The 22714-nt window shown below is 36.7% G+C and overlaps 1 protein-coding gene across 1 annotated transcript; it reads left to right on the forward strand.

Moving 5' to 3' along the window:
- Positions 1-4595: 4595 nt before the first annotated feature.
- LOC102233875 (lysophosphatidylcholine acyltransferase 1-like) lies at positions 4596-20630 on the forward strand (the record flags this gene model as incomplete). The annotated part of the gene is made up of 12 exons (XM_023330072.1): positions 4596-5063; positions 12019-12158; positions 12902-13116; positions 16382-16494; positions 16881-16941; positions 17624-17682; positions 17858-17892; positions 18354-18408; positions 18606-18688; positions 18967-19092; positions 19536-19689; positions 20528-20630. Coding segments are annotated over exons 1-12 (1267 nt in total), but the record flags the coding sequence as incomplete, so codon positions are not given.
- Between the last annotated feature and the right edge of the window lie 2084 nt (positions 20631-22714).

A 22714-nucleotide genomic window follows, 5' to 3' on the forward strand; every position in this document is an offset into this window, starting at 1 on the left:
ATTAAAAGGGCTTCAAGTGGTAAGAACAATATAAAGTCATAACTGAGTTGTTTTGAAGCCTCTTGATCTAAATTTGAAAACTGGGGAAAAGTTACAATTTCACCTTCCACATAACTGGATCATTGTAAAGCTTCAAAGCACAGAGGGAAGAGCTGGAGTAGCCACATTATTAACTGTATTTAAATTAGGGCAGTCAACGTGATTAATCTAAAATGTTCTATGTGTTAATATTAATCTCATTAACTATTTTGATATAAGAGCCTCTCTCTCGCAGCAGCGTGTTACCCGGTCAGATCCTCCAGTCAACACTGAGTAGTAAATGTAAGTGGAAAGATGAGCAAAGGGAGTCAAACTGGTGCGCTCAGCAGCAACTTTTGCTTTAAAAATCACTTCGAAGGAAGTTTGGATAAAACCATGGTTATATGTAGAAATTGCAACAATGAATTATCCTTCCAGCAAAACACAAATAGTTTATAGTTAACATTTTCAAATTAATGTTTCATACAAAATGACTTATTTTAAACCTTCATGAATAAGTATGAAAACCTGGAAAACAGAGAATATTCAAGCATGTTTGTTTTGAGACAATAAAACACTTTTTCAAACATTTTTTTTTGAAAACATGCATATTTACATTTCAAACTTCAGCATAGATTAATTGTGATTAGCGCTAGAGCATGGATTAAAATGATTCATTTTTTTAATTGATTGACAGCACTAATTTAAATTCAGACAGGCTGTTTTTCAGCTGATCAACAACAATAAAATGTTCAAATCCGGAAGGAAATATGGCTTCACATGATTTCGTGGCAAGCATTTACAATCCCAAAACCCTTAATGGCAAAGTGGGAAAGGTTTTCTTTGACAACATTTCTGTAAAGTGGACCAAGGATGGGACATTGGGATGTGGAAGAAAATGTTATTCTTCAACAAGAAAATTAATCTGAATGGTCCTGATGGCTTACAAGATTAGAAATGACAAGTAGATTCTACTCAAGATGTTCTCCATACAGTGACGGAGATTCCATCATAACTGCGGAGCTTCAGGTTATTCAGGGTTATCAAGCTACAGCAAACTAGGTAGAAATGTTTCAGTGAGCCTTGAATGAAGCTCTTTGTCTATGAGACAATGTCTTGGTCTTTCAACAACAAAAGGTTGCAGTTCAAACCTCTCACCTGACAAAAAAGCTCTTCAAGAAGTACTAAGAGATCGACCGAGATTGTACTTTACCACTTAGAATGATTTAATTCGAGGTGATCATATCTTTAGACTTATTTTTTGTTTGTTTGAGGTAAATGTTTATTGTACATTGTATAACCTTTCTTCTTGCTTATGAGTTAACACAACGTACAATAACCATACTTTTTGAGATGTTTAAGCTTTACTTTTACCCCTTCAAATAGTTGGAAGGCATAGTAGTGGCACTTTCGATTTCCAAATGAAAACAACAGGGGGAAAAATGCTTTATATATATATATATAAATATATAAAATGTCCTTATAGTTGTGTATTTTCCAAAATGTCATATGGATTGATTCAACAGCAGCATTACAATTTTAATCAGTGGTGTAGAACCAGGTGTTAAAACCCATGCGGCAGCCCTCCAGGCCATAAGAAATTGGACAAGGCACCAGGAAATTGTCTCTCCTCTAGAAACAAGTGTTTTGTGATTGTTTACCCCATGTCTTTAAATTGCATTTCTTCCTTTTTAATTTAAGCACCTCAGCTATGGGACTGAAGAAGGGAAAGGGAACGTGAAAGGAGAGTGGGAGAAATGAGGAGGGTGGTGGGCACCTTTTGCTTTTTTTCCCTTTCTCTCTATCTCTCCATTTTCTCCAGCATTAACCCTGTCTGGTGTCATTGTTGTCAAATGCAAATGTCACGACCTGATATGGTCAGCCCACGGGGCACTTTGGCTACATATTGTTGCACACTGGAATTAAAATATGAAGTAGAGTGGTCCTTTTTGTGTGGGTGTGGGTGTGTGTGTGCGTGTGTGTGTGTGTGTGTGCGGTCCCTACAAATGTGTGTGGATGTTTTCACAGATGTCTGCATTCAACTGCCTGTCCTTGACATTCTTAGAAAAAGCATAAGCAGAAACACGATTGCACAAAAGAACAAGGGGGAGATTCGGTGTCACAGATGAAATGTTGCCTTCAACACGCAAACCAATTTTTCCTACTATGCTTGAGCACATACGTGAACAAACATGCCCTTCAATCAATGGGCTCAAAAAAGGAAAACTTTCAAAACTGCTGTGTACATGCAATTCAGCTTAACACCAGAGTTTAATACTTGGTTTATTCTTAAAGGAGGGGGTATTATAAAAATTCTTCTTTTTTGCGTTAAAAATGCCTTGAGTGTCGCTCTGATTCTTTCGTGCATGTTTGAGGAATCCTTGGATCTCCTGTAGCATCTATTCGTGGATCCCTGAACATTCGCTCTCAACAAAACCACCTATTTCCACAAAGCTGCTCCTCGGAGCTGCAGTCTCCAGCCGAGCTTCCGTCTCACAGATCACCTGTACCTCCACGCCTTCCACACTCGGCTCCTTCAGACTAGCAGCAGCAAACACCTGGTGGAACTGCAGGTCTGCTAAACTTACACAAATTACTTCTCAGCCCAGTTATGCGAAGAACCATTGTATCGGCATAATAAGAAGCACTGATGTGATGAGGTGCAGAATTCAGTGTCAGAAAGAGCAGGAGCTTCTTCAAAAACAGAAGCCCAATTTCAAGATATCAAATTACAAAGTCAAATTTCTTTTATTTAAATCATGGTCCATATATACAGTACACCATTTTAATAAAAGGCTGAAGGTAACACATTTGCTAGATTGTGCTTCAAAATGACACCATGTACCTGGAACATACACAATACCACTCCTTTAACACTTAATTTTGGGTTATGTTACACTATATTGCATTAATCTTAAATTGTCTCTAGTTAAAAGTACTAATTTCATAAGACCCTGTTTTATATTTTCGAAAGGTCTGATGAAAAGGTAAGTTAGAAAGAAATGATTGAGACTTTATGACTCTTATTGAGCATCTTACTCTGACATAATTTGTACTTCTACCTTGTGTTTTAACGTCAGAAAGAAACTTGATAAATGTTGGTTCCAGCTAGTGTTGCCAAGCATCATTTTAGACTAGTAAAGATGAACATAAAACAGTGATGAACATAAGGTCATATAAAGGGTTTCAATACTTGGAACCAAATAACATATTTTTGTAGAATCTTCCTGAATATTTCACATGAACGGTTTCAATAGTATTTTTTACATATTTTGTCATTTTGACAAAACATTACATTCTTTAATGTTAATACATTATGATACATGTTTTAAGTGTATTACAATGTAACCAGCTATGTAGAAAATTCACTGTTAAAAAAAGACATTTCTAAAATAAGTTTTTCCATCCACTGTTTTAAATGCTCTGCGTTGGTCTATCATTTGAAAGACCCCTAAAAACATATTCTCATTTTTACTTGTAAAGTGGTAAAAATGTGGAAATTGTAAATAAATACTTACAAGGCAGAGCACAATCCATATTTGTTGCATTCATAAATAAATCCTTAACGGTAGAGAAAATGCAAGTTAATTACCAAGTTAGTTTTTTTGTTTGTTTGTTTGGTTTTTTTTTTACATTTTACAATAAAACATTGCACAAATTATTTCAAGGCGTGCAAATGGAAACAGCATTACCTTTTTGTATAGCAACTGAGAGGGCTTTTAAAATGTTGAGTTTTTTTCCGAATTTATTTCTCAGAATATTACAAAGATGTTGCCACAAGAGGGCAGCACATAACTACTTTTACAACACCGAAGTCAATCCACAGCGCCGACACTGCTGGATAACATCACACTTCTGGTAGAAATAAATTGTCAAATATTACACTTCAGTAAACACAAAACATGCAAAGATCAAACCTAAGAGGCATATGTATTTTAATATTTGAATACTGATAGTTGCTATAGCCTACAACTGTCAGGGATTTTTAAACGCATTATCAGTCAAATTTACTACTTTGACCATTGACTACTGTAAATTACTAACCTCAGTTTACGCCCAACAACACAAGAGTTCATCCAGTAGAAATTTACCATAAAATGTGAAAGTTAGGAAAGAACAAAGGTGCATAATGGGATTCAGTGACTAAATTACTGAATCCCATGTTTTCACCACATGAGAAGACTATTGTTAAATTTAAATCAAAAACAAAAATACTTCAATGACCACAAGAAAAAAAAATCATAAGGTTATTATTTAATAGTTACACCTTGTTAAAGATTTATTTGCCTTGAGCAGCAGAACTAATAAAACAGTTAAGAAAAGATAGGATTACATAATCCTACTATTTGAAAACATAATCACTGATATTACTTATTATTACGATGAGTACGGTTTGAACTTTATATATTGAACTATATGTCTGTATTTTACATACTTCATTTTGCTGTATTCATTACACAGTTTTACGTTAAAGTTTTTTAAATTACGACATGTGAGGTTGATTTTGAAGGCAACATTGGGTCGTGCTTGGCAAATGCCGTTGTGGACGTTGCGCAGGCGCACTGCTGTAGGAACGGTGTCGCGCTTCCGTTAGCATTGAGAGCTAGCTGGCAGGTCTGGTTGGGGAAGAGGCTGTGCAGGAAGGAGACCTGCGCAGCCAGACAGATATCGGTGACTTCAGATATCCCCAGTTAATCCTTGAGCTAACAATTATCCCTCCATGCTGACCAGAAAAGGAAGATAACGTTAATAGCTTGGCACTGCCTCCATCTAAATTAGCAACCGACCAAGCCAGTTAAGGGGAGACCGCGTTTTGGTTTTGAGGGGCTTCTTCTCTCTCTTCTTCTTTTTTTTTTTGGCAGTTTTCTTTTTAGGACATAAAAAGTACCAACTGCAAGCCTCACCTTACGGTCTGTCTAAGTATGAGGTTGCCGAGTAGCAAACATTTTGCGACTGAAGGAGATGGAAAGAAAATGGACCAACCTCCTCCGTTCAGAAACCCTTTTGTGCACGTCTTGAAATTCACTCCACTGGAAAAGGCAAAGGTATGAACCGCTTATCTACACACCAACAAGATGCTTTGCTTGTTGGACATGGAACAGCTGAGTGCGACACAGCAATTGTGTTGTCACCATTATTTTAGTTTTTCTTGTTTCCTTTAAATCAGCTGTGCTAAGTCTTAGCTAACCGGCTAACATTAGCAGAGTACATGTCACTTTTATCATGTGGCTTTATTCGGCTTTTACTTCAAACACGTTTTGGTTCTCATACAGTTTAGAGCACAATAAATATTTTAGGAGTTGCAACCACGTTGTTTAGTTTTAATATCAGGGTTTATGTAAAATAAGTTTGTTTCACTCATGAAACCCTTAAAATAGAGTTGACTGAAGCATGGCCCGCTGTCAAGGAGGGGCCTAGCTTGTTGCTCTGAACTGCATGCTTTTCTAGTGCCTTTACCAAAAAGACATTTATTTCAGTAGGCATTATCAAAGAAAAAATATATATATTTTTCAAACACTGCAGTTTAGCAACTTGTTTTGGGATGTCCTCTTGCATTGTTGGATTTGCACTATTCACAGCAGCAAAGCAACATTCGTGTAGAAAGACAGACAACTGATAGCTGCTCTTTTTATTAAGTTTCTCACTTAAATGTCGTTTTTGTTATTGTTTTGGCTGTGATCCATTGCTTTTATTTTGTTTAGGATTGGTTACTTGGAACAAAAATATGGCTATAGTTTTGGAGAACTGTAGAGATTAAAAACATATTAAAACATTTAGAAAAGTGTGTGAGACTCATTGTCATTTGGGCTGTTTCAATGTCATAAATATGCTCAAAAGGCAGGTTGTATTAGAATATGTTACCAAAACTAAACATTAACGAAATTTTAATAAAAAGCTTTCCCCACAATCAGTACGTTTTCTTGGAATTGACAAATATTGAATGTGATTTGGCAATATACAGAAAGAAGCTTATTTTATTGATACAATATTTAAACACACGTGTCATCTTGAATTGATTTGTGTCCCTCTGTTTAAAACACATTTTTGTGCAATATTTACCTGGGTTACAAATAAGAGAAAATAATGTGTAGGTATATAAAAATTGTTGCACAAACGAAATATGCCACCATATGTAATTTCGAGATGCATGTAATGAGTTGTAATTTTTCTGAATCTTGTTTTTTTTTCCCAGATTCTGCTTTATTCCATTTTAAAATTTAACATATTTTCTGAGTTAACACATTATATTACCTAAGAGCTTTCTGAAGTCACGTGGCTAATGTTAAAAAAAAATAATAAAACCAATAGTTCAATATGGAGTAGTCCAAGTTTCATGAGATTAAGTTAAATAGTTGATGTTTTTGTAAAGCTCATGGGAGGAAATGAAGAATATAAAAATTTGTGATTTCTGGGCATTCGTGTTTTTGTTACAAGTGCATGGGCAAAATATACAACCATGATTCTTAAAATCTTTATTTTTATTTCAGAAACTACTACAGAAGGTCAGGATAGAAATCTAAAACTATTCTGCCAAGCTCTTATCATCATGAGTTCATGAAGAGGGTGACTGAGTTTCAACATTTACTTTCAACAACACTGACATGTCCTGTTGCTCTCTATAAGTGTTCAAATTCAAAATAACAAATGTCACAGACGCTATTACTGTAAAAATCAATGTATATTATTTTGGCCACTATAGTGTAGTAATGGTTGCTTTTCAATTTTAAATAATAATTAAAAAAAGATTATGTTTAACATTTTTGGTTTAAAATGTTTGTGGGAAGAGAGGAGTATTTTCCAGGTGCATGGTGCCATTTCTTAACACAGTCAAGTAAGTTGTGTACATCATCAAGAATAATTTTAAATAAATTTGACTTAGCAGTTTGCCTTCTTGAAATTAGCCTCTGTCTCTCTAAGAATCTCCTACACTTTCAGATATTCCTCATTCAGCCTGTCATGAAAACAGTGCTTCTCCATGATGCTGTTTTAAACTGTTCTTAGGAGCATTGGTCTGAGGAATAGTTTGTATGATGAGCTCAGCAGATGCACAGTTCCACCAGGTATTTATTCATTGCTGCCACTGCTAGCCTAGAGGAGCAGCATGGTGTAGGTGTGGGGGAGGGGTGCTCTATGAGGTGGAAGCGTGTTTGGAGATCAAGCTCTAAGGAAGAGCTTTGGGTAAATAGGAGCCGCATTGTATAAGCAAAAATTTAGGCACCCCAGAATGACTGCCACAGGACATTTACGGGATTTCTCAGACATGCAGAAATGATTCAAAGCAGCACTCCAAATATGTTTTTGATGAGGGATTAACAGTATAACATGATATAAGGCTTAGTCAATTTGACATAATTTAGCATGATTTACCTAATTTTTCTGTAGAAACTTTTCATCTGTGCTAAGTTACATTCTTGTTATTCAAATTCAATTCAAAAATGTAAAAAAAAACTAACCCTTTGTTCCATGCTTCATCCAGAGTGTCTGGACTCTTGGCTATTGAGAAACAATTGCTTGCTGGAGGCATACCAGCCGAACCAGGTGGCTCTCATGTTAATGTTAATTCGATATTTAGAAGCATGGCCAACCTGGACTGAATAGCTTTATTCACTTTCACTTCTGCTACTGTCAAACTACAGGCAGACTAAAATTCTGAATCAGAACAGAAATCAATGTCATTCTTCACATTTTTTGAAATCCAGTTCAATGGAAGAAAGCCCTTATGGGGTGGTGAAGAGAGTTGAGAATCAAATGGAATTTTGTAGTAAGGCAATGGCCAGGCTAGGTGCTTTGTGTCAAACAAAAGGTAGAAAGGTATATAAAAGGTCAATGTTGAGTCCTGGGATTGCTGCCACTGTTGGGTCAGTGGTGGGATATTGAAATTTCAATATTCAATCAAATGCTTGATTGCAACAAGATGCACGTTGCAGAATATTTAAATCTTATAACTGCTGATCATAGAGATTTAACTATATGCAACTTTTTTGTCAAGTTTAATGTTTGCAGATATATTATAATCAAAATTATCACAGCTTTGGCAATCATGTTGAACATTTGCAAAAAGTACTACAAGTTGCTACTAATGTGAATCACAAGATTTTGATGGAGAAATACTGTCACATGCTGCATTATGCATGGATGATGGACATTCTACTAATGACATTTGTTCCTTTAAAAACTAAGGGTTGTCTAATCATTAAGAATACCACATGGACCCTCTTGTTGAATTCACATGAGTTAAAATGGGGAAGTGTTTGCATCTACGTGAGGTCATGAGTTTGTTGTTGAGAACAGTGATTAGAAATCCAGCATGTGGTTTAAAACTTCAGACTGCAGAAGTGTCTACTCACAAATGAGGTTGAGAAAAGCGCAGTACTCCTCAGAGTGATGCTGTTGCATGTTTCCTGTCAAGATGGTTTGCAAAAAGAAAAAGATTTGCACAACTAAGCTGTATGGGGCATGAATTTGCACAAAATGTTTGGTCAGCATTATAATAAATTGTCTTTTATGAAAGGAACTACTCTTCCATATCAGGTATCTTGTTACAGGTTACAAATGGTAACCTAAGGAAAGTCAGACACAGATGACATCATGTTTCCATGGATCGTGTGAAAAGTTAGATGGTTAGATGAACAAAGAAAAAAAGTCAGTACTTGAAGTCTTTAACAGTTTTTCTTATTGTAATATGTAATCACAGGTTCTGTGAGAATAGACATTAACTACAACTAAAAAGACAGAAATGATGAAATAAATGTGAAGAAATGTTGCTTGTTAGCCAGAAAGCTGAGGAAAAGAATGACCTCAGACTTATCTTTTAACTAAATCATAAAAAAAAAATCCTATCTGAGAATCATCTCTAACCTGGTACAGATGAACTACTGCTGAGACTTGTGGGATTTCCCCCACTGGTGCGAAGCGAGATGAGGGAAATCCCTGCATTCAGAAACTCTTGTGGAGTTGTGATCACTTCAATTGGAGAAATGTTCCAATTTCAAAACTTTGACTGAAGCGCAGATTGATCCTTCAGATTAAACATCAAAGTCATGACATTTGATGACGCACAAGCGATTACGCAATTCAAGTCCATGCAGACCAGGTAGTTTGCAAACGCGTTTGTTTCTTCAACACCTTTTGTTTGTTTTGGTGATTGTGCTAGTCTTACAACGTTGTTTAAAAGTTATAATGGCCTTCTTAACATACGATCACCCAATAAACTGAAGTGACATATTTATGGATGTAAGGAATATGTTCACTCTAACACTGATCCCGTCTCTTTTCACTCAAGAGTTTCCAATTTCAGAAAAGGGGAGGAAGTAAAGCCAATCCACGTCTGATCTGATAGATTGTCGCAGAGCCGAATTGACGTGATTAGTCCAAGTTGTACTTAGTCTTTGACCGTAAGGCTCTTACGTGTAAAGGACAAACTAAAGACCACTGAACTAATAGGCTGAAGCAGAATTATAACCTACCGTGTTTTCAACATGTCTCTCTTGTCCTTGCCCGAGTAGACTTACTATGCAGTGATGAACAAGTCAAATTTATCTCCTTGTGAAATATGTTAAGATCTTTTCTATCAAAGGAAAAAACTATTCATCAAAGCCGGATGTGTGTAATTATGGTTGCTTCTGTTGGTTTTCTACATAAATCAGTTATATAACATTGAGAAACTTAATTTAGCAGTGAGATAACTTGCGCTTACTGTCTTAAATCTGTTTGATCCTGTTTTATATTGCCTGAATTGGATAGTGAATACTGGTCAATAATGCAGTGCATGAACCTGTCTTTGTACTAGCCATCATTTTAAAGACAAAACAGCCTATCCAACAGTTATAGTTTTTTTCTGGTTTTACTTTATAAAAAAAATACTAACTTATTTAGAAACCCCAATAACTCACCCCAGACTCCACAATGTAGTTATTGTTTTGAACAATAATGAATCTAAGCAGGAAAAAAGAAAAATGAACCCAGAATGCCTCGATACATGCAGCATACATTCAAGACTGAAGTTTAAATGGCTTATCTTTATTTCATGGTTATATGATGGTTGCATTTTAATTTAGGTACAGCACTCACGAAGTGACACTCATTTCATAAGTATCTTGTAAGACTAATTGAATTGATTTTTAATCATGTTCATCACTTTTGAACCATTTATCCTGCATCGTAGCACTGCACAATTTCACAGATATGATTATTTGCGATACAGTTGCTTAAAATTTTAACTATCTGTACTACAGTTATCCCTCTTTTGAAGGAATGTTTTTAAATTCTGTACCTTTGCATAATGTTGCCATCACTTTCCGTTTGCTGTAGGATCTTGTCCACTAAGGAAATAGACCTGGTGTAGGCATTAAGGGAATTTAGAGTTCATCAAACTGCAGATAACCACCATTATATTCTGCCCAGCAGGCGTTGAAGGATTTGGTGTTTTGTGACGCTACTTGCATTGCTTAACACCAATCAACAGTGCAGTGATAATTATGACCAAGTAACCAAGCCTTTGGGTGAATTCTATAAATGCTCTGCAGTAGCCCCTTTCTGAACAAGTAAATTTGAGGGTTTGTTTAGTAGAATAGTTTTGAAAAAAGAAAACCTTTAAAAGACTATGCAATTCAGACTTCCATATATATATATATATATATATATATATATATATATATATATATATATATATATATATTTATTTATAATTTTTTTGTTTCTTTTCTGTTACTACTGCTTCCTCTTTCACCGTATGTTTGCTTGTTGTTCACAAGACAGGTTTAACCTGAAACTGCTTTGCGTTTAAAGCCCAGAATACCAGAATAAAATATGCATCTTTACTTGATTTCAACAAAAGCAGAACAATAACTAACTGCAGCTGTTCACTAAAATAGTGTGACATTAGTGAAACACTGTCATTAAAGCTGGTATTTAAAAGCACCTTCTGGGTCTATTCATTGAACAGTTATTATTCAAAAAACTAAATGATGTTCATTAGGGCAGTGGTAAATGACAGCTAGAAAAATTTATTCCACTTGTAATTTTTTTCGTAGTGTCAACAATGTCGGCTTTTGTTCCCCTTTCAAGAGTGAGAACTGCTTTTGTAAAATTGTATGTGGTGTACTTTAAAATCCTTATGCAATTCAGGGTTTGCTTTAGAAATATTGCATATTTGTTGCAATGAATTAGGTGCTTGCTCCTGTTCTTAAGAGTCAGTTCTCTCAGAGCACGTGGCTGAAAGCTTCTTTTTTATGTGGATGTTCAAGATTTTAAGGACCTGAGACACCTAGAGGGCAGCAAAGTAAGAAGATGTTAGCTGTGAACCTGTGATACAGTATTTAGGGAAAATAAACAATTGATACACCAATGATTTACTTTTTTTCAAGTTTTCTGACTTGCAAAAAATGAAGATGACATATTGTTTAAAAAACAAGGATCCACACAATCACATTGTTTATTTTTGAAATAATTAAATGTTTATTTTATTCCACGTAATAAGTGTGATATAAAATAGAGCTTAATGTTTGGTGCAGAAGTCTGTTTCTTGTAGTTTTTGACCAGGTTTGCATATACTGCAGCAGGGATTTTAGCCCGTACAGATCTCCAGATCTTTCCGACTTCGGGGCTGTTGCTGGGCAACACAGAGTTTCACCTCGTTCCTAAGATTTTCTATTGAGATCAGGTCTCAAGACTGGCTCAGCCATGCTAGGACCTTGAAATTCATTTTACAGAGCTACTACTTGATTGCCCTCTGTGTGTGTTTGGGTCATTGTAATTCTAGAAGACCCAGCCACAACCCATCTTTATTCTCTTACTGAGGCTACGAGGTTGTGACTGCCCCATCCATCCTTAGAATCTAAAATTTTTCAAACATCAAATGGTTATGCATTGGTGCATCACCAAACCTTTCTCATTTTAGAGTAGATTTGATTCCATTGTTTGATTTTATACTGAGAAGACATGATCAAATGATTGTCATTTGATTAACACTTCTTTCCCCCTCCTCTTAATCTTTAACAGATTGGATTAATGACGGTGACGCTATTCCCTATTCGTCTGCTCATAGCAGCATTTATGATGCTACTGGCTTGGCCTTTTGCCTTCCTTGCTTCAGTGGGGCGCTCCGAGACCACTGTTGAACCCCAGTGCCTCTGGAGAAGGTAGGTGCTCTGCTGCTCAAATGTGTCTCTGAAAAGATGTGTGCATTAATGTAAGGAAGCTGAAATAACTCTTTTGATTGTTAAGATTAACTCTTGACTTCTTTTTTCTTGCTTTATTACATGTCATATCAGCAAAAAACTATTGCATTACTAGCAGATGTTTCTATTTGTTTCAGAATTTTAAAAAATGATTTTTTTGTGTTCGACAAAAAAAGTCACAGCTGTTCTTTGTATCATTTAATCTTTGCTATTTTATTAAGACCCTGAGGGTATATTAAAGAAATGTATTAAACTAATGGCAATCAGACAAGTCAATAAATAAGTTTTGAAAAGATTTGTCTGGAGTTGGGTTATAAAACAATATGCCAAGTTTAAAACATCCAGATTTTTCACTTTTAAATCTGTGATCCAAAAATAAAATTAAAAGAAAACATGGCACAATTCAAATATGCAGACATGGTGAAGACATACCCCAAAAGACTTTCAGCTGGTATTATGTTGATGAACTTGTTCAGAGGGGTATAATGTAAATGCTTACCAGGTTTGGGTTTTCATTCTGAACACACGTTATCAAAACCAATGTATTTATTTTTTTCACATCTAAATTATTTCTCTGTGTCAGCCCATCTCACAAACCTCCCATATTACCAGCACTGCTATTTAAGTAAATTGCACCATACTTAGTGTTTGTAATCCAAAGTTGAATGAAAGGACCACTAAGTCATGCCAAATTTTGTTTACAGACTGGTGGACATCATCCTAAGAGTGATCATGCGGATCATGTGGTTTGCGGGAGGCTTTCACTGGATAACTGTGAAAGGGCAAAGAGCTCTGCCTAGAGAAGCACCCATCATCACCCTGGCACCCCACTCCTCTTACTTTGATGCCATCCCCGTCACAATGACAATGTCCTCGATAGTCATGAAGGCTGAGAGCAAGGATATACCCGTTTGGGGAAGTAAGTAAAATGTGCTAAAATGTTTATTGTTACCATTAAACAAAACAATCATTCAGTACACATGTAGCATATGATATTGTTTGGTTTGATGCCACAAATGAGAGGTATTGCTTTAAAATTGTAATAGAGCTAAAGTTTTTACTTTGTCAGTTATTTAAATAAGCTGCCTGCACTATCAGTGACTATTCTTTTCTGATAAGATAGTGTGGACTTTATGCTGAGCAGTAGTTGCTACAATCAAAACAAATATTGACAGTCGATAAGGACTGCTACTAGAAAGTCATAAAGGAAACAATCCAAATCGGGTCAACACAGTGACAAACTAAACAATCTTGGTCCATTAAAAATGACACAGTACACCTTTCATCTCATTTAGACAACAAAGGTCACTATTGACCTACACCATAGTTTTTCGTAGTTTTTTGCATAGTTGAAAATTTTCCCACATTTTAGCAGTGTGTAAAAGAATGTGGGGGTGTACAGGAACAGGCTTGAGATTTCGCTGTAAAATTATTGTCAAAATTTTCAGTTTCCCCAAAAGCTACTTTGGTAAACTGTTAATTTAAACATACATATACAGTACCTATATAATTTTATTCTCCAAATGCAATGAGTTGCTAAGGCAACACTCAAATGTCCTCAGTTATTTTAGGAATAGGAAAACTCTTAATTTCAAATAAACATTGATTTATTTAGAATTTCAGTTAACCTTAGTTTCAACGTTTCAATTTGCTAAATAAATTTTGCTCATTGATTTCTAAATATTTGACAAGGAGGACACTCCTACAGAATACTTTCAGTTATTTGAAGTAAACTTATTATTTTCTCCTGCTATTATTCATTTAATTTTATCCAAACCTAGACCAGGAGCTTACACAGACCCAATGCAGACATCAGGTAGACCTTAGTCGCAGACTGTAGTCACACCACATTGACAACATATCCTATTAAGTGGCTTGCATGTGAAGTTACCCTTCTAGCTGCCAGTGCAGACATTGGATCATATATACCTCTAAGCAGGTACACAGTCAAGGTTTGTGTCTTATTTTAGCCTCTCTTTCACCTCATCCTGCCCTGTCAACTAAGTCAGCAATTTGCCACATTGTTAGCTCCAAGCTGAGTGGAGCTCAGCCAAGTTAAAACACTCTTACTTGCTTGCATTGCAAGATTGAAACGGCATACTATTGGTGCATAATATTTCTGGCAGTGTGTGTCAGAATCAACAGTCTGCAATATGCTGGGAAATGTGTTGTAGTATTCTGAGGTATCAAATATGTGCAATACTAGATTCATTTATTTATTTATTTTTTTGCACAGCTTTTGTTTGACTCTGAAACAGTCATGGCAATGTAAAAATAATAAGACTTGCCAATCTTAAATTTCAGTCCTATTGCCTTTGTAAAAGGAGCCAAGAAGCAGAGCCTGCCAAGCATGTGGAACCCATAATGAGCATTAAGACATGATCAGCTGCAGTCACGTGTGCAGAATGTCTTTTGGAAAGAGCTACCATTAATCCCTTCCTGTCAGTGGGAAACTCAGTCACAAGCAGCTTTTTCTTCATGTAGTTCCACCTCATTTTTTTCCAAATACAACATTATCTTTTTTTTTCATGCCGTTTATTTTATTTTTTTTTTTCTCAAACATGTCTGGAAGATTTGGTTTCCAACAGTGTCTTGGTTAAGCTTGAATATTCAAAAATATCAAGAAATATACAACTGCCATGTGAATCTTTAACCCAGTGTCATATTCATTGCACTTTTTCATGTGCAGTATGCCTCTGTTAGTGCCAATAGCTAAGGTTTACTGTTTTTAATGTTATGAAAGCTTTCTTTTAGTTTTAAGGAGTGAAGGAGTTTGGATCCAGGAAGTAATATTGAAAGCTGCATTTTGTAATCATTTGTTAGTGTGCTGTGTTTTGTCTGAATTTCTTTTAGCTGATTTAAACTGTTTATCTTCCTAATTAAAGTACATTTTCCTTAACCTTAAGTTGGGTTTATCACATTACACATCTGTTTCACTTTCCCACATCTATAGAGTGGGAAACTTGCTAAAGCATATAGCCTTAGTTTTAGTAATTCTAAAAGTACTAAACCAGTGTTACCAGTGATGCTTTGTGTTGGTTGGGTTTTGTTTTGGTGGAAGTTAGTTTGCATAAAAACGAGGAAGACAGACACAGCTAGTATGAGGAAAAGCACTGACAGCTTCGCTGGGAAATTACCTGGATGGCCAGCAGCAGCATCAAAAACACCATGTTATGTCTGTTTAAACAAATTGGTTCTGCATTAACCAAGATTAGGCATAAAAGTAGGCAGAGTGTCTACTTCCATAACAAAATACTGTTTAAAACAGAGAGCAGTGATTATATTCAAATATTTTCAGTCCAGGTAATTTTTGCGCCAATGGGTCCTTTAACATAATTTATACACTGATTGTCAGTTTTGTAAATGTTATTACTCCTTTTAATAATTTGTATTTTAATATTTTACATTTATTTACATGTTTTTATTTATTTTAATGTCTTTAAATTCAGCTATAGACTCAGATTATATAAACTTGCTTATTATTTTGACTAGCCACAATTACTAACTGGATTAGTAATTGTGGCCACAGTACATGGCCGCTACTATACAACTGTCAGTTAAACTAGAAACTGAACTCTGCATTGCTAAGTTCCTGTCATGCGTCATTGTATATAAAAATAGTTATCCAAATACCAGGAAGAAACAATGCAGTTTGTTAATGGGGAACAATGACATTGTGGAGCTTGATTAAACTACGATGAGGATAAAAGATCGCTTGTGTCCTTGTAGCCTTATATTTGCTTACTGTATTTATAAAAAGAAGCGAGACCTATCTTACATTTACGATCATAAGATGAGGCTATTCTGACTATTGCTTCTGTCTTTGAGGAACGTGCATTACTATCATTCACAGCTGTGTTTAAAATAGCACACTAATTGTGGTTACTTTGGCCCAAACATAACACGGATGGGTTTGCTGATTAATGCTGCGCTCAGTCAAATATAACTGTTTTCTAAAGTTTCCATGATGAGAGGTTTTACTCCCCCAAGCTTCTGCTTTTTATCTAAATGTACTGCAGACTTGTAAAAATGTCTGCCGATAAGCATGTTTGACATGACATGTTTGTCAGGAGTGATTTGGTGTTAACTTGTTTGATCATCTGTGTTTTACTTAGTTGAAATAACAAATGTTTTCTTGACTAACTGTGCTATATATTCATTTTTTGATTGTGCGTCTCTTCTAGCTTTGATAAAATACATTCGGCCGGTGTTCGTATCCCGATCAGACCAGAACTCAAGAAAGAAGACAGTCGAGGAGATCAAGCGGAGAGCTCATTATGGAGGAGATTGGCCTCAAGTGAGTTGATTTGCAAAACTGCAATTTTGTTGTGGCCTAATGATCCCCCAAAAGAAGCATCTTTTAACAGAAACTGTTTTTTTGTTGTTGTTTTGTTTTGTTTTGTTTTGGGGTTTTTTTGCATGCCTAATTTACCAAGGTGGTTGCAGTTCTGCTATATCTTTTTGACATTTTCTTTTTTTTCTGCAAAAATGAAAAGATATTGAAACAAGTTTACATAGAGTCACACAAGTGATTTATAGTAACATTTGGTGGATCGTTTTGGGATGAATTACTTGCCGTGTTACAAATTGTAGTTAAGACAAACACTGTATTGTTCCTAGTAGCATGAACAATGATAGAAAATATTGTTAAATCAGTGATTAATTTCCTACTGTTACTTTTAGGTCATGATTTTTCCAGAGGGGACCTGCACCAATAGATCCTGCCTCATTACCTTTAAGCCAGGTAACATGTTTCCAGGCATTCAGTCGAAACTTTGTTCACTAAACTACAGCTGATTTCAAGGCTTGCTTTTAACCAGAAAACAAAGAGTATTGTTTGCCAATCACACAGTAAATCACACACTTTGTCATTTGAAAGAATGTTATACAACATTAAACAAAGTGGGTCCAAATGTGAAAATTGGGCTATTTTAGGCCTATTTATCCATTGTCTTTTATTCTGGTATCTTCCTAATAATCTACACTAATAAAATCAAATATTCTTGATGACCACTGACATAAGTAAATAACTGATTATTACTGGTGAACCAGCGACATGGTGATTGATAAAAAGGTATTTTTTTGATGCACGTTGGAATCAAAGGCTGCAAGTTGTCTATCCAACAGATGAGCCATCATAACAAAAATTCCTAAAGTGTAACTCTTCAGAAAAACAAAACAAAAAACTTTCCTGTAAATATCAATTTACTCTCTGCTCAAAATAACTTGATACTTTCTTGAACCACAGAGACATGTGAAGGGTAATCAGAAAAATAGACAAAGTTTAAGTTGTTATTAAACTCCCAAATGTAGATTTATCACATATAATCTACAGAAATATGGCTTTGGCCGTTATATTGTAATGGTTCTGTTTATGTGTTTGCAGGTTTTTATTCATCTAAACTTTGTTTTCTTTTTTCTTTTAGGAGCTTTTATTCCTGGTGTTCCAGTACAGCCTGTTGTGATTCGCTACCCCAATAAACTGGTAAGATTGCCGATATATTTTGTAATAGACTATTTTATTGCCAAACCTTTGATATTTATATAAAATAGTCTGGTAAATACATCAGCTTGCTATCTGTACATAAAGTCCAAGGATAATACAATAATAATTTGTTTTAAAGCAAATTTAGCTTAACAGTTTTATGTGTTTTTAACAGGACACAATCACATGGACGTGGCAAGGACCAGGAGCGTACGTACTGTTTTTTATACAGTAATTATTATATGGTCTATGGTGTTCTAGCAATGTTGTTAGAAATTTGCATTTTGTGGGGAGGTAAACGATTAAATAAATGTGTAACAAAATTTCATATGGTCTCAGATTCATTCAAAATGCACAACTTGTTTTTGATATACCTAAAACAATTGCGACCCGTTTTAGAAATTAGATGTCATAAAATTGACGTTTGCAGGAGTAAAAGAAAGAAACCCAGTGCTTATAGTTTTCATTTTAGCATTATTATTACAACTTAGATCTGTGCTGCGTTGAATGCTGTGATTACTTGTTAGTTGGCCTCACTGAGCCATTTGACAGGTAGTCATTTGACAGAATATTGCACAACATTAAACAAAGTGTTTTGTTTAATGGTGTCATAGAAACTGCTGTATGTGTCTTCATTGGTCACTTATGATTTCTATCTTTCTGCCTTTCAGTTTTAAAATCTTGTGGCTGACTCTCTGCCAGTTACACAACGAATTTGTGATAGAGGTAAGTATTAAAGCAGGATTATCTGTGCATTTTTCTCTCACTGTCAAAGATGGCTTACTTGATGTTAATCATTAAAAGCAAGAATTTGATCTTAGAAACCCTCAGGTTCTTTTGTCATTCTAATTTTTGTTAAATTTAGACTTATTTTTCCTTTTGAATGATGAACAGCTCACATTTTATTTTTGGATTTTGTGCAGTTCCTTCCCATTTACACCCCTTCAGAGGAGGAGAAAAGAAATCCTGCTCTCTTTGCTGTCAATGTGAGACGAGTCATGGCCAAGTAAGTGAAATGTATTGATTGTTTTGGCAGATGTGAGAAATTACACCATCCTGCACTCTACACTTTGGTATGCACATCACCACATGTAACAGAAAGGAAGCTCAGATGGCCAGAGATTTGTAAAACCCCTCTATATAATCATAAGGATTTGATCTGTGATCACTAAAAGTTTCATACGTTTGAGATGGAAGCATAAATCTTTTCCATAATAAGAACATATACCTAAAGCAAAGTATTGATTTGTCCTGTCGTTGTCCCATCATCTCTGGTGCGCTCAGAGCCCTTGGGGTACCTATCACAGATTATTCATTTGAAGACTGCCAGCTGGCGATGGCAGAGGGCCAGCTGAGGCTGCCGGTCGACACCTGTCTGTTGGAGTTTGCCAAGCTTGTCAGGAGACTGGGGTGAGTCAAGTTTTCCAATGCATAGCACTCATTTAAGAGAACTAAGTAAAGGGCACAAATGGGAGACGATGAAAATCACAGCAGGAAATCAGCAGGGATTTGTTTTTTGGCCACAGTATTGTAAACAAGTCTTGCGTATACTAAGTTAACTGTCTGCAGTGGATTGGTGCTTTTTGTGACGAGCAGCTACCGGAAAAGAGTCCCAGTTCCTCTCTAGCTGCTGGAGATTTCACTGAACTTCTTCTTTTAAAAGTATTGTAAAATTCAGTTATGTTATCTACTCTAAACGTCAACCAAAATTGTCCTTGCTGTTGAGAGAATATTATCCTTTCTCAATGCATCAGTTGTCTTTTTTTTTTAATAATTAGAAAATGTTTTCTTGCTCATATAATGCATAATAGTTTATAGATTCTAAACAAGTGTTTCCTCCCATGCTGTCACAGGCTGAAACCCCAGAACACCGAGAAGGTTTTGCAGGAATACGGGAACAGAGCCAGAAAGCTGGAAGGGCAGAAACTTGCCTTGGAAGACTTTGCTCACTTCCTTGATGTTCCAGTTTCAGATATGCTGCGCGACATGTTTGCTCTTTTCGATGAGGTAAAGGCTTTACTCACACAGCTACAGCTCGATAAGTATGTGTTTTGTGAAAAAAAAACAATGGACTTGTAGGTCAATGTAGTTGACAAATAATATTGTTTTGCAGTTCAGGAAGGTGGGTAAAATAAATTGATTTGTAATTATCAAACAGTCCTCTAAGAACTTTGTGGTTATTGTATCTGTACACATTAAAAAACAAAATACAATATCTCAAACTATGCATTTATTCAACCATCTATACCTTCTTAGGAAATGTATAGCTATGGCAACACTTTGCATTTCAAAAGATTTATTTTTCGTCTAGACGTACATTAATAGTTTCTCAGGATTTTGTTCTAATAGGAGTCAGAATGCTACAGAAAATCATCCCAAGCACATTATCAAGGACTTTTAATTAATTTCTGGTCTGACCTCTTTGGGGGTCAGACCCAATATATATTTGAAAAAAAAATTCTCAGAGACAATCCTGGAAATGTGATCTTGGGATATGCTGGTAGAGGTGTTGGGGATAGAAAACTGATGGAAAAGTTTGTCACTGTGTGAAACCAGGTAGCAAGATGGCCATTTTTTTACATGGCCACATTATTCTGCTAATATTAAACCCCATGTGATGTTACTCTTGTGAGCTCAGACAGGATTTGCAGCATGTGACAAATTAATTTAATTTAGCACATGCCATTTCAGCAAATTCCATTGTAAATTTAATTTATCCTTTTGTTTAATTTACTTATGCTCAATCAGGCTCCTGATAGGGCCAAACATATTTTTGACTACTTTTTTTGGTGGCAGCAAATTTCTTTTTTCGTATTAGAGCTCGTTTTCATTCTTTTTTTTACAGCATGAAGATAACAGCATGGATATTAGAGAGTATGTCATAGCCTTATCCGTTGTATGCAGACCTGCCAAAACTCTGGAAACGATGAAATTGGCTTTCAAGGTAGGTTTTGATTCTTTCTGTGCTTAATTATTTATTTGGAAAAAAAATCGTTTGAAGACAAATAGAATTAAAGCTGCAAGCAGCCTCGGGCGGCCCTCGCAGCAAGCGCCGCTCCGGCCTATTGGCCACCGCGGGGGTTCCGGCCACCGCAGAAGCTCTCGCGCGTTTTCCAGAGCCGCAGCCAACTCCCCACCGCAGAAGCTCCGCCGCAGTTTCTAGCACCGCCGCCCGCTAGCCGCCGCAGTAGCTGTCGCGCATTTTCTCCGGCCGTCCACCGGGCGACACGCGTGAATGCGTCCGGCGGCGCTCCCCGACGACTGTCAAAAAATCTGGTGCAGATCGGTCCATGCGTCGAGGAGATACGGCCGATGTATTACCTTAGGGGGCGCAGTGGAGTCAAATTACATCTCAAACCCGTCGGGCTCTTTAGAGGTGAACAAAGGTCATACATATCCAGTTTGGTGCCAATCGGATGATCCATGCGTGAATTAGAGCCAAACGTATGCATATGGCGAGGGACTGATATTCGCCATTTGGCCACGCCCACACGGTTCAGCCAGCAGCGAGCATTGACAGAGTTTATCATCCGAATCACCTTGATTAGGTCAAGAGAGCCATAAACAGAGCTTTCCAAGGAAAAAAACGGCACTTCCGGTTCTGAGGGGGCGGGGCTTAGATGACGTCATAATATGATGACATAGGGTCGTCAGGGTCCCGCCAGGGTCACTCGTGCAAAGTTTGGTGCAGAAGCTATCGACCGTTCACAGTAGAATTACAAATTTTTAATTTTTTCCTACATTACAAAATTGAACTCTGTCTTTCCGTAGGGCAATGCTGCCCTCTGGTGTCGAATTACTGAAATAATGAAACTATTTCAGTAATTTCAGTAATTCGACACCAGAGGGCAGCATTGCACTACGGAATGATAAAGGATCCCCTTTGTAATTACATATTACACAGTCGATCACAGGGGAACTTTGAGCCCTGCTAACCCCGCTTCAACATGCTCCCAAACTCACCATATTGATAACTTTAAATCAGACATGCCTTATGATCAGACTGACCGAGTTTGAAGCCGATCAATCGAAATCCCTAGCAGGAATTCGATCAAATACGAAGGCTCTAAATGTCAAAATCGAGGTCAAATGAACTTCAATCTAAAATGGCCGACTTCCTGTTGGGTTTAGAGCATGGCTCCAAGAGACTTTTTTGTACGTCCTGACAAGATACACATGTGTACCAAGTTTCGTAATTCTAGGATAAAGCATGGCTTGGGGCTGATTTTTTAAAATATTCCAGGGGGAGATGTAGAGAAATTAGGCCACGCCCACCAAATTTCGCTATGGATTCCTGTTCGGGGATGGATAAGGATCCATCCTAGTGAGTTTGGAGCAGCTCACCCCGAAACTGTGGAATTCAGAGCCAAACGAAATTCGATGGCGTTCGCAACGCCGCCACGCCCACCTGCTTCATCGCAGCCGGTCGGGGTTGGAATCCACAACACACCAACATGTTTTCTGTCTCGGGACACAGTTTCATGTTGATTAGGTCAAAGGGCTAAGATAGCGACCATTCACAGTAAAACATTACACTTCCTGCTCTCAGGGGGCGTGGCCTACATAAAAAAAAAAATTTCACTGCAGGGTATTTTAGGGCACTCGATGTCGATCAATCACTGAAAGTTTGGTCCCTCTATGTGTTTTTTAATAGGAAATATAAGAGTTTCGTGTTTCATGGCGAGTAGGTGAACTTTGACCCCTGGTAACCCCCCTTCAGCAAGCTCATACAGTCACCAATTTGATAACTTTAAATCAGACATGCCTTATGATCAGACTGACCGAGTTTGAAGCCGATCAATCGAAATCCCTAGGAGGAGTTCGATCAAATGCAAAGGCTGTAAACGTCAAACTCGAGGTCCAGAATGGACCTTCAATACAAAATGGCCGACTTCCTGTTGGGTTTAGAGCATGGCTCTAAGAGACTTTTTTGTACGTCCCGACAAGATACACATGTGTACCAAGTTTCGTAATTCTAGGTTTAAGCATGGCTTGGGGCTGTTCATTTAAAATACTCTAGGGGTCGCTATAG

The sequence above is a fragment of the Xiphophorus maculatus genome, unplaced genomic scaffold, assembly GCF_002775205.1.
Source record: "Xiphophorus maculatus strain JP 163 A unplaced genomic scaffold, X_maculatus-5.0-male Unplaced_Scaffold_BN000173F, whole genome shotgun sequence".
Lineage (NCBI taxonomy): Eukaryota > Metazoa > Chordata > Actinopteri > Cyprinodontiformes > Poeciliidae > Xiphophorus > Xiphophorus maculatus.